This window comes from Takifugu rubripes, chromosome 21 (assembly GCF_901000725.2).
Source record: "Takifugu rubripes chromosome 21, fTakRub1.2, whole genome shotgun sequence".
Classification (NCBI taxonomy): Eukaryota; Metazoa; Chordata; class Actinopteri; order Tetraodontiformes; family Tetraodontidae; genus Takifugu; species Takifugu rubripes.
The window spans coordinates 2,325,698-2,338,197 of NC_042305.1; the positions used below are offsets into that span (position 1 = coordinate 2,325,698).

The 12,500-nt window shown below is 45.8% G+C and overlaps 1 protein-coding gene and 5 non-coding genes across 6 annotated transcripts; 1 reads left to right on the forward strand and 5 right to left on the reverse strand.

Moving 5' to 3' along the window:
* Positions 1-106: 106 nt before the first annotated feature.
* Positions 107-225, reverse strand: LOC115247802 (5S ribosomal RNA). The gene has a single exon (XR_003886900.1). It is a non-coding gene; the product is annotated as a 5S ribosomal RNA (ribosomal RNA).
* A 1,021-nt stretch (positions 226-1,246) lies between these two features.
* Positions 1,247-1,365, reverse strand: LOC115247803 (5S ribosomal RNA). Its single transcript, XR_003886901.1, has one exon. It is a non-coding gene; the product is annotated as a 5S ribosomal RNA (ribosomal RNA).
* A 1,038-nt stretch (positions 1,366-2,403) lies between these two features.
* LOC115247722 (5S ribosomal RNA) lies at positions 2,404-2,522 on the reverse strand. The gene has a single exon (XR_003886825.1). It is a non-coding gene; the product is annotated as a 5S ribosomal RNA (ribosomal RNA).
* Positions 2,523-3,440: 918 nt separating this feature from the next.
* LOC115247629 (uncharacterized) lies at positions 3,441-10,906 on the forward strand. The gene is made up of 2 exons (XM_029829971.1): positions 3,441-5,627; positions 8,238-10,906. Exons 1-2 carry the CDS (start codon positions 4,016-4,018, stop codon positions 10,265-10,267), a joined length of 3,642 nt encoding a protein of 1,213 aa, XP_029685831.1. The 5' UTR covers positions 3,441-4,015; the 3' UTR covers positions 10,268-10,906.
* Positions 10,907-11,064: 158 nt separating this feature from the next.
* LOC115247723 (5S ribosomal RNA) lies at positions 11,065-11,183 on the reverse strand. Its single transcript, XR_003886826.1, has one exon. It is a non-coding gene; the product is annotated as a 5S ribosomal RNA (ribosomal RNA).
* Positions 11,184-12,201: 1,018 nt separating this feature from the next.
* LOC115247734 (5S ribosomal RNA) lies at positions 12,202-12,320 on the reverse strand. Its single transcript, XR_003886837.1, has one exon. It is a non-coding gene; the product is annotated as a 5S ribosomal RNA (ribosomal RNA).
* Positions 12,321-12,500: the final 180 nt, after the last annotated feature.

The window sequence follows — 12,500 nt, forward strand, 5'->3', positions numbered from 1 at the left end:
AACATTAAATCTCAATGTTAGAAGTACTTAAGAAGCGAATTACATCTGGCTGGATAATTATCAGGAACACTGGCGGCCTCTGCTGACCCAGTGGAAGAGTGCAAAAAGCTTACAGCACCTGGTATTCCCAGGCGGTCTCCCATCCAAGTACTAACCAGGCCCGACCCTGCTTAGCTTCCGAGATCGGACGAGATCGGGCGTTCTCAGGGTGGTATGGCCGTAAGCGAAAGCAGGGATAAGAAAATGGCCTTTTGAAGTTAATACACTCAAACTTATTTTCTTGAAACATTTATTCTGGTGGAGGTTGTCCATTTTGCTTTGTCACAGTCCAAACCTCAATGTTGGAGCAGCCTCCAATCCATTTCCCCAAAAAAGAAAAGGCTATATAGCCTATGAGCGCCATATCATCAAATCTGCGTAGATCGGCTCTTGGATGAGAGGTGAAACGCCTTCAAAAAAATCAAACAAGATTCAACTCCGATAAATGAAATCAACTTAAAAGCAATGTGCCATGGCCGGGAATCGATCCCGGGCCGGTGCAGGCCAGTTGACAATTGCTGTAACAGACAACCTGATTGAAACCTCCTGAAGACCCCAGAGGGCGAGTTCGAATCCAGCTTTGGGCATTCTCAAAGTAGAAGATATTTGATTGAAAAATTCACGATCATAAAAATGTTTAAAGTGCATAGCAGTGTCTGTGAGGTTTATGAGCCACAAATGCTGCTCTTTTTAGGAGCACAGCCATCTATTAAACTGTAGTTTGTGTCATAGCATAGTTTTATTGACAAATTCTAAATTGCAAGTAGCAGATATGAACAGGGAAATGCTACGTTATCTGCTCATTCTGTTACAAATAATCTGATGAGATAGGTGTGGAGTTAATTCAGTTGGGGATAGACAGATGGAATATTAGTGTTGTTAGTATGATACTTGAGTTCTTTAGATATTGTTTTCAATTCAGGAATCTGCCGCCTTGAGTTGGCTTTTTTTTGAAGACAGAAATGTTGACAATAGTGTGGACCAAAGTGGGAAATTCAATTTTATTTAAACACACACACGCACACACACACGCACGCACGCACGCACGCACGCACACACACACTCATAAAATATTAAATCTCAAACGATGTACAATAGTGCAACATTAAATCTCAATGTTAGAAGTACTTAAGAAGTGAATTACATCTGGCTGGATAATTATCAGGAACACTGGCGGCCTCTGCTGACCCAGTGGAAGAGTGCAAAAAGCTTACAGCACCTGGTATTCCCAGGCGGTCTCCCATCCAAGTACTAACCAGGCCCGACCCTGCTTAGCTTCCGAGATCGGACGAGATCGGGCGTTCTCAGGGTGGTATGGCCGTAAGCGAAAGCAGGGACAAGAAAATGGCCTTTTGAAGTTAATACACTCAAACTTATTTTCTTGAAACATTTATTCTGGTGGAGGTTGTCCATTTTGCTTTGTCACAGTCCAAACCTCAATGTTGGAGCAGCCTCCAATCCATTTCCCCAAAAAAGAAAAGGCTATATAGCCTATGAGCGCCATATCATCAAATCTGCGTAGATCGGCTCTTGGATGAGAGGTGAAACGCCTTCAAAAAATCAAACAAGATTCAACTCCGATAAATGAAATCAACTTAAAAGCAATGTGCCATGGCCGGGAATCGGTGCCATGGCCGGGAATCGATCCCGGGCCGGTGCGGGCCAGTTGACAATTGATGTAACAGACAACCTGACTGAAACCTCCCGGAGACCCCAGAGGGAGAGTTCGAATCCAGCTTTGGGCATTATCAAAGAGAAGATGTTTGATTGAAAAATTCACGATCATAAAAATGTTTAAAGTGCATAGCAGTGTCTGTGAGGTTTATGAGCCACAAATGCTGCTCTTTTTAGGAGCACAGCCATCTATTAAACTGTAGTTTGTGTCATAGCATAGTTTTATTGACAAATTCTAAATTGCAAGTAGCAGATATGAACAGGGAAATGCTACGTTATCTGCTCATTCTGTTACAAATAATCTGATGAGATAGGTGTGGAGTTAATTCAGTTGGGGATAGACAGATGGAATATTAGTGTTGTTAGTATGATACTTGAGTTCTTTAGATATTGTTTTCAATTCAGGAATCTGCCGCCTTGAGTTGGCTTTTTTTTGAAGACAGAAATGTTGACAATAGTGTGGACCAAAGTGGGAAATTCAATTTTATTTAAACACACACACGCACACACGCACGCACGCACGCACGCACACACGCACACACACACTCATAAAATATTAAATCTCAAACGATGTACAATAGTGCAACATTAAATCTCAATGTTAGAAGTACTTAAGAAGTGAATTACATCTGGCTGGATAATTATCAGGAACACTGGCGGCCTCTGCTGACCCAGTGGAAGAGTGCAAAAAGCTTACAGCACCTGGTATTCCCAGGCGGTCTCCCATCCAAGTACTAACCAGGCCCGACCCTGCTTAGCTTCCGAGATCGGACGAGATCGGGCGTTCTCAGGGTGGTATGGCCGTAAGCGAAAGCAGGGACAAGAAAATGGCCTTTTGAAGTTAATACACTCAAACTTATTTTCTTGAAACATTTATTCTGGTGGAGGTTGTCCATTTTGCTTTGTCACAGTCCAAACCTCAATGTTGGAGCAGCCTCCAATCCATTTCCCCAAAAAGAAAAGGCTATATAGCCTATGAGCGCCATATCATCAAATCTGCGTAGATCGGCTCTTGGATGAGAGGTGAAACGCCTTCAAAAAAATCAAACAAGATTCAACTCCGATAAATGAAATCAACTTAAAAGCAATGTGCCATGGCCGGGAATCGATCCCGGGCCGGTGCAGGCCAGTTGACAATTGCTGTAACAGACAACCTGATTGAACCTCCTGAAGACCCCAGAGGGCGAGTTCGAATCCAGCTTTGGGCATTCTCAAAGTGAAGATATTTGATTGAAAAATTCACGATCATAAAAATGTTTAAAGTGCATAGCAGTGTCTGTGAGGTTTATGAGCCACAAATGCTGCTCTTTTTAGGAGCACAGCCATCTATTAAACTGTAGTTTGTGTCATAGCATAGTTTTATTGACAAATTCTAAATTGCAAGTAGCAGATATGAACAGGGAAATGCTACGTTATCTGCTCATTCTGTTACAAATAATCTGATGAGATAGGTGTGGAGTTAATTCAGTTGGGGATAGACAGATGGAATATTAGTGTTGTTAGTATGATACTTGAGTTCTTTAGATATTGTTTTCAATTCAGGAATCTGCCGCCTTGAGTTGGCTTTTTTTTGAAGACAGAAATGTTGACAATAGTGTGGACCAAAGTGGGAAATTCAATTTTATTTAAACACACACACGCACACACACACGCACGCACGCACGCACGCACGCACGCACACACACACACTCATAAAATATTAAATCTCAAACGATGTATGTAGTGGGTCTGAAATGGCCACATGTGGTTTGTTGTGTTGACAGGCACCCCCTCTTTTTCATTTTGGTATTTGGACCTTTGTATGGTTCGCAGAGGTCATTGCCGCTTTGGCACCGGTGGGTCCAGACAAACAGTCTACGCTCTGCTTTTGCTCTGCGCATGTGCAACGAATAAAATACACTGCGCAGCAGTAGCGTGAGCTAACAACTCTCGTGTCGTGTGTCTGGACCCACAGGTATGTAAAATGTACTATTTGTACAGTTCTTTTCAGTTAAACTATGTGCAACGAATAAAATACACTGCGCAGCAGTAGCGTGAGCTAACAACTCTCGTGTCGTGTGTCTGGACCCACAGTTATACCGTAGCTCAGCCGCTCAGCGCCCGCTGCCTGAGTGGCTCATGCTGCCGGACCAGAGACCCCTAGCTCTGGCGCCGGTAACATTTGGGGGCTCGTCCGGGATAATTGGCGTTTCTGCCTAGTGAAGTGAGTGTCGCGACGACGTGAAACGGTGCCCAAAGCTTCAGGGAAGGCTGCAGTCCAGAGCGTCATCCAGAGAGCGGAAGTCACCAGAGTAACGCCAAGATGGCCACTGTCACCCCACGGCGGATGCTGATCTTCAAGATCCAGAAGAATCTTTCATATTTGAGTACAGACCAGCTATTGGCAGTTGTGAGTTCAATAGACGATGGCAGCAAAACTCACGAGGTTAAAGAGTTGAGTGAACCAGAACTGTATGACCTGATTGTGGACTACCTCAGGAGTGAGAAATTAAGTGCTATGGAAGATGAAGGTATGACTCAACTCCTTATCCTGAATGACATGCTGAGTGACCTGCTGGCCACAGACCCCGGTGGAAGTGAAGCTCGCCAGACTGCGCCGGAGACAGGACAGCCAGTGGAGGAGTCATCACCCCACCAGGAGCAGCTATCCACTTCACCTCATTCTGATCATCACGACACAGTCACACAATCCACCACAACCCCACACAACCACAACATTCCCACACAGTCATTGCAGATGAACAAAGACATTCATCCCCTTTCACCTACACCACTGGACAAAGATGCACACACTAACAGCCCATCACAAGACAGAGACATTCACATGCATCCAGCACCTTCACGAAGAGACAGTGGACTGCCAGCAAGGAACTTTGACACTTCCACAGTCACCAGGGCTTTCACCGCAGGCGTTGATGGATCTCCCCATGGTAGAGTAAGTCTGTCATCCAGCATGGGAGACCAGGTATTGAGGGTGAATGATTTTGCAGCTCTGCTCCCACGCAGAGAATTTAAGTTACATGGTGGACAAATCTCTGATGTTGGGTCTGATATGTCATACAGTAACCTTTGTAAACAAATCGAAGAAGGTATACAGGAAGGTTTTACTGAGTCAGAGGTGATTCGCACTGTGATGAAAATAATGAAACCAGGTACGTTCAGAGAAATGTTGACAAACAAAAGTGATTTAACTGTTGATGAGCTAAAGCGGTTTCTCCGCGCACATATCAGGGACAAAAGCAGCACTGAACTTTTTCAAGAGTTAAGTAATGCTAAACAACAGGACAAAGAGAGTCCTCAACAATTCCTATACAAGATAATGGGTTTAAAACAGCGTGTTTTGTTTGAGTCACAACAACCTGGTGCAGAGTTTAGCTACGACAAAAAGCTGGTTCAGGGCACCTTTCTTCACACTTTGTATCAAGGTCTGAATGAGAAAAATAACCATGTTCGTTATGATCTCAAACCTCTTCTCACAGACTCGCAGGTTAGTGATGACTTTCTTTTGGACCAGATAACTAAGTCTACCAGTGAGGAGACAGAGAGACTCAGACGCCTTGGCACAGTAGCTAAAAACCGACCAGTGACTGTGAGCCCAGCTCAGCTTGACTGTAGTGACTCAACTAAGCAGACTAGAGTTGACACTGAGTTACAGGCTAACCGTGCCGCTATTGAAGAACTGACTGCACAAGTGTCCTCCCTGACCAAACAGCTGGCTCAAGTGGTGAGGCCTGCTGACACTGCCATCCCTGTGAACACACACTCAGCCACAGCCCAGCCAATGCCACCAACATCTGAAGCCCGTGGCAGATGCAGCAACTGTGTTCAGCAGGGCAAGATGAGTTGCCCTCACTGCTTCGTATGTGGCCAAGCTGGACATCGGGCGGTCGGCTGTCTTCAAAGGAGGACGTCGGGAAACGGGATGAGGTCACTGGAAAAGGGCAGCCAGTGACCGCGACAGCTAAGGAACCCCCAGCCCAACCCAGCATGTCTAAGGCAGCAAGTCCTGTAAAAACAAAAGCACAGTGTCAACCACCAACAAAGAAACGCTTAGCACAGCTCATAGGAAAGCGATGTATGGTCTCATGTACTCTCAATGGTGTTCCTCTCCAGATGTTGCTTGACTCAGGGGCTCAAGTGACGATGGTGGGGAGAGGCTGGATGGAAGAAGCACTCCCCCATGTCGATATCCAGCCACTTGAATCCCTCCCTCTTGATGAGCCGCTGGTGATTTCTGCAGCAAATGGCACAGATGTCCCCTTTGATGGATGGGCAGATGTTGAACTCCAAATCGGTAACAAGCACTGTGGATATGTCACCATTCAAGTGCCAATGCTAATCAGCCAGAACTGTCTCAACTGTCCTCTCTTAGGCAGCAATGTTTTAGTTGAGATAATCAAAGAACAGAGAAGTGAGGTTGATATTTCTGCTTTATTAAAAGAAACCTTAAGTATAGATGACAGTGCTGTAGAAGCCCTAGTTGCTGCTTGCCAGATGTTGACCCCAGGTGAGACAGCTGTAGAGTGCAAGGTGAGAACAGGGAAGACGGGTTCCACCATTCCTGCAGGGCAGATTTGTGAGGTGAGGTGCAGAGTCAGGGAATGGCTAAGTGGTGGGGTTATGCTCTTCCAACCCGATGTAGTGAGTAACTGTCCTGAGGGGTTGGATTTGTTTCAGGCCTTAGTTGATGTTCCAAGTGGGTCCACAAAAATTGTCAAGATACCTGTTCAAAACCCCACTAAACATGACATCTACCTCCCTAAGAGAACAGTTTTAGGAACATTAGAGGAAGTTACTGAAGTTAAACCAGTGAACTGTTTTCCCGGTGGGTTAGAACCCATGTCCCCTAACACTGTTAGTACATCCTCAGCTCAGGTTAGCACAGACAAACAAAGAGGAACAAGTGAGAAAAACAAGACAGAGGACACAACAACACAGAGATGGCATCCCCCTGTTGATGTGTCGCACCTGGAGAGACATGAACAAAACATAGTCAGAGACATGTTGTATGAGGAGTCAGATGTCTTCGCCAAAGATGACTGTGACATTGGGTGCATCCCAAGCCTGCAATTGAAAATCCATCTGAAGGATGACACGCCAGTGCAGACGTCCTACAACTCTGTCCCGAAGCCCTTGTACAGGGAGGTGAAGGACTATGTACAAAATCTTCTTGACCAGGGCTGGATCAGAAAGTCTACTTCTTCCTACTCATCTCCAGTGGTCTGTGTTAGGAAGAAGGACAAGAGTTTGCGTCTGTGTATTGATTTTAGAGGCTTGAATCGGAAAACCATCCCCGACCGCCACCCTCTTCCACGCATCCAAGATCTGTTGGACAGTCTGGGGGGGGTACTCATGGTTCTCCATACTCGACCAGGGTAGTGCATACCATCAAGGGTTTGTCGATGAGAGCTCCAGACATCTGACTGCCTTTAGCACACCCTGGGGGCTTTATGAGTGGACCCGCCTCCCATTTGGTCTAACAAACGCCCCAGCAGCTTTTCAAAGATGTATGGAGGGAGTTCTTGACGGGTTAAGGGACGAGTGCTGTTCTCCATATTTGGACGACGTTCTCTGTTTTTCCAAGACTTTTCATGACCATGTTGAAGATCTGAGACGGGTGCTCTGTCGCCTGCGAGAGTATGGTATCAAATTACGTCCAAAAAAATGTGACCTGTTTAAAAGCCAGGTCAGGTATTTAGGACGCTTAGTGACTCGCGAAGGTGTTCAGATTGACCCTGAAGATATTGAGGCAGTTCAGCATTTGAAAGAGAAAGAGCCAAAGAATGTGGGAGAGGTCAGAGCCCTCTTAGGTTTTTTAGGCTATTACAGAACATTCATACAGGACTTTTCTAGGATAGCAAGACCTCTGTTTCAGCTGATAGAGAGTCCTAGTGAGCCTAGCCAGAGAGCTACCAAGGTTAAGTCAAAAAATACTAAGAGTGGTCAGCTCTTATCCAAAACACCTGTGTATTGGACACCAGATCATAGTGCTGTAGTATCACGCCTGGTGGATATGTTAACCAGTCCACCCATTTTGGCTTATCCAGACTATGACTTACCTTTTGTACTCCACACAGATGCCTCGAACGAAGGTCTGGGTGCTGTGCTCTATCAACAGCAGGGAAACAAGCTCCGGGTTATTGCTTATGGCTCCAGGACACTCACACCTGCTGAGAAAAACTACCATCTCCATTCTAGCAAGCTTGAGTTCCTGGCGTTAAAGTGGGCAATCTGTGATAAATTTAGAGATTACCTCTATTACGCCCCCACTTTCACAGTATACACGGATAATAACCCCCTTACATATGTTTTGAGCTCAGCCAGGTTGAACGCAGTCGGACATCGTTGGGTGGGTGAATTAGCCGACTTTCATTTCACCATCAAATATCGTCCAGGCAAGTCAAACACTGATGCTGACACTCTGTCAAGACACCCAGTGCATCTTGATGGTCACCTGAAAGAGTTCACAGAGACAGTGTCCCCTGATGTAGTCTCCGCCATCTGGCAGGGAGACACAGCTGTAAAAGACGGTGATGTGCCGTGGGTGGCTGCATTACAGCTGCAGTCGGATGTAAGTGACGCACACTTTGGAGGCACCCCTGTCATCACACCAGAGAGTGTCAGAGATGCACAGAAAGAAGATGCTCCTATCTGTGAGGTGATAAACCTAAAGAAAAATGGATGGAGTCCTCAGGATAAAGGAAAGAGACAAATGGGACGAGAAACACGCAGACTGGTACACGAATGGAACAGACTCAGACTTGACAAAGGGATTTTGTACAGACAGACAGGACAGAGGAAACAGTTGGTTCTCCCCAGTAAACTGAAGGCCACCGTGTTAAAACACCTGCATGATGACATGGGACATGTGGGCGCTGATAAAGTCATACATTTAGCACGAGAAAGGTTTTATTGGCCTTTTATGCAACAGGACATAGAAGATTATGTGATTCGCCAGTGTCAGTGTATTAAACAAAAACATCCAAACAGACCAGAGAGAGCACCTATGGGTTCTATAACAACCAGTGCCCCATTTGAGCTCATCTCAATTGATTATTTACATCTTGAACAGAGTAAAGGTGGTTATGAGTACATTTTAGTCCTGGTAGATCACTTTACTCGGTTTGGTCAAGCGTATGCCACAAAAAACAAATCTGGCAGAACAGCAGCCGAGAAAATCTTCTATGACTTTATCCCTCGCTTCGGGTACCCTGCAAAGCTACATCATGATCAGGGCCGGGAGTTTGAAAACAGTCTCTTCCAGAGACTTCAGCAGCTCGCGGGAATTTCCCACTCACGAACCACTCCCTACCATCCGCAGGGGAATCCTGTCGAGCGCCTGAACAGGACACTTCTACAGATGCTCCGCACTCTGCAGGAGGAGAAAAAAACAGAGTGGAAGGATCACCTACCTCACATTGTCCACGCGTACAACTGTACAAGACATGAGGGAACAGGTTATTCACCATTTTTTCTTCTTTATGGTAGAGCTCCACGTTTGCCTGTAGATCTGCTCTTTGACTTGAAACCTGAAGAGGAACCACGGTCCAGGCACGAGTATGCACAGAAATGGGCTTCACGCATGCAGGAAGCATACAAAATTGCTTCAGAAACCAGTGGGAAGCGTTCAGCTAAGGGAAAGAGGTATTATGATCAGCATGTGAAAGGTATTACACTGCAGCCTGGAGATCGTGTGCTTGTCAGGAATCTGTCGGAGAGGGGTGGTCCGGGCAAACTTAGAGCTTATTGGGAGAAAAAGGTTCATCGAGTGGTTGAAAAGATGGGAGACGGACCTGTTTACAGAGTTCAACCAGAAACAGGAGAACGCACTCTCCGTGTGTTGCATCGCAACCTTCTGCTACCTGTTAATGATTTGCCTTTAGAAGTCCCACCGAGTCAATCCGCACCTAGACAGAGACAAAGACAGACAGACTGTTACAGAAACAACAGAGAGACAGTGGAGCAGGAGTCTGAACACTCTGAGGAAGAGGAGGAATACACATATTGCCTTCGAACAACCCCAGTATATAGCAGGAGGAGAGTCAGACCGGCAAGTCCTCAGTCTAACCCACCAGATGAGCTCCGACCTATAGCCCCAGAGTTTCAACCACTGAGACGTATTGAAAGGTCAACTGAACAACAACGTGATCCTGTCACCGTCCCAGATCCAGTGCAGACACCAGATCAGCAGGCAGCTGTTCCACCACCAGCTCAGGAAGTGCAAGGAGAACTCATAACTGATGACACTGCGGAGGAGGCTGATTCAAGAGAGCAGGAGGACAATGATGAGCCTGCAGTGGAACTGTCTGAGGAGGAAGTGCAACCTGTGAGGAGGTCAGCTCGAGCACAGAGACCTCGAGAAATGCTCACATATGACACTCTTGGACAACCATCATACCAGTTTTGGGGACCAGGTGCAAACCTGATGTTCGCCTATGCCCCTTACCCCATGTCTCATCTCTCATTACCCCTCAATCCATGTCCCATACCCTCCTTTTACCCAGCTGTCCCCGAACATTGTTTCTACCCTGCACAAGCAGTGTGGACATGCTAGAGACACACAAAGACTTGAAGGACGGACGAGACCAGACTTCACTGTACACATACACACCTACACCTGCACACACTTACACACACATGCTTATACATACACACCTACACTGGCGCACACTTATACATATACACACATAACTGTACGTTGACAATTGGACTGTTTTGAGACATTTTCTTTTAATATTTTTGTTAGTTTGGTTCTAGATGTCTGGAGACATCTCTTGAAGCAGGGGAGAGTGTAGTGGGTCTGAAATGGCCACATGTGGTTTGTTGTGTTGACAGGCACCCCCTCTTTTTCATTTTGGTATTTGGACCTTTGTATGGTTCGCAGAGGTCATTGCCGCTTTGGCACCGGTGGGTCCAGACAAACAGTCTACGCTCTGCTTTTGCTCTGCGCATGTGCAACGAATAAAATACACTGCGCAGCAGTAGCGTGAGCTAACAACTCTTGTGTCGTGTGTCTGGACCCACAGGTATGTAAAATGTACTATTTGTACAGTTCTTTTCAGTTAAACTATGTGCAACGAATAAAATACACTGCGCAGCAGTAGCGTGAGCTAACAACTCTCGTGTCGTGTGTCTGGACCCACAGTTATACCGTAGCTCAGCCGCTCAGCGCCCGCTGCCTGAGTGGCTCATGCTGCCGGACCAGAGACCCCTAGCTCTGGCGCCGGTAACATGTACAATAGTGCAACATTAAATCTCAATGTTAGAAGTACTTAAGAAGTGAATTACATCTGGCTGGATAATTATCAGGAACACTGGCGGCCTCTGCTGACCCAGTGGAAGAGTGCAAAAAGCTTACAGCACCTGGTATTCCCAGGCGGTCTCCCATCCAAGTACTAACCAGGCCCGACCCTGCTTAGCTTCCGAGATCGGACGAGATCGGGCGTTCTCAGGGTGGTATGGCCGTAAGCGAAAGCAGGGACAAGAAAATGGCCTTTTGAAGTTAATACACTCAAACTTATTTTCTTGAAACATTTATTCTGGTGGAGGTTGTCCATTTTGCTTTGTCACAGTCCAAACCTCAATGTTGGAGCAGCCTCCAATCCATTTCCCCAAAAAAGAAAAGGCTATATAGCCTATGAGCGCCATATCATCAAATCTGCGTAGATCGGCTCTTGGATGAGAGGTGAAACGCCTTCAAAAAAATCAAACAAGATTCAACTCCGATAAATGAAATCAACTTAAAAGCAATGTGCCATGGCCGGGAATCGGTGCCATGGCCGGGAATCGATCCCGGGCCGGTGCGGGCCAGTTGACAATTGATGTAACAGACAACCTGACTGAAACCTCCCGGAGACCCCAGAGGGAGAGTTCGAATCCAGCTTTGGGCATTATCAAAGAGAAGATGTTTGATTGAAAAATTCACGATCATAAAAATGTTTAAAGTGCATAGCAGTGTCTGTGAGGTTTATGAGCCACAAATGCTGCTCTTTTAGGAGCACAGCCATCTATTAAACTGTAGTTTGTGTCATAGCATAGTTTTATTGACAAATTCTAAATTGCAAGTAGCAGATATGAACAGGGAAATGCTACGTTATCTGCTCATTCTGTTACAAATAATCTGATGAGATAGGTGTGGAGTTAATTCAGTTGGGGATAGACAGATGGAATATTAGTGTTGTTAGTATGATACTTGAGTTCTTTAGATATTGTTTTCAATTCAGGAATCTGCCGCCTTGAGTTGGCTTTTTTTTGAAGACAGAAATGTTGACAATAGTGTGGACCAAAGTGGGAAATTCAATTTTATTTAAACACACACACGCACGCACGCACGCACACACACACTCATAAAATATTAAATCTCAAACGATGTACAATAGTGCAACATTAAATCTCAATGTTAGAAGTACTTAAGAAGCGAATTACATCTGGCTGGATAATTATCAGGAACACTGGCGGCCTCTGCTGACCCAGTGGAAGAGTGCAAAAAGCTTACAGCACCTGGTATTCCCAGGCGGTCTCCCATCCAAGTACTAACCAGGCCCGACCCTGCTTAGCTTCCGAGATCGGACGAGATCGGGCGTTCTCAGGGTGGTATGGCCATAAGCGAAAGCAAGGATAAGAAAATGGCCTTTTGAAGTTAATACACTCAAACTTATTTTCTTGAAACATTTATTCTGGTGGAGGTTGTCCATTTTGCTTGTCACAGTCCAAACCTCAATGTTGGAGCAGCCTCCAATCCATTTCCCCAAAAAAGAAAAGGCTATATAGCCTATGAGCGCCATATC

What these genes read in the sequence shown, in the direction of transcription:
- LOC115247629 (XM_029829971.1), top strand. Translation starts at nt 4,016, where the DNA reads ATGGCCACTGTCACCCCACGGCGGATGCTGATCTTCAAGATCCAGAAG. An exon ending in TCTTCAAAGGAGGACGTCGG is followed by an intron (nt 5,628 to 8,237) that starts GAAACGGGATGA and finishes ACACAGCTGTAA; the next exon opens with AAGACGGTGATGTGCCGTGG.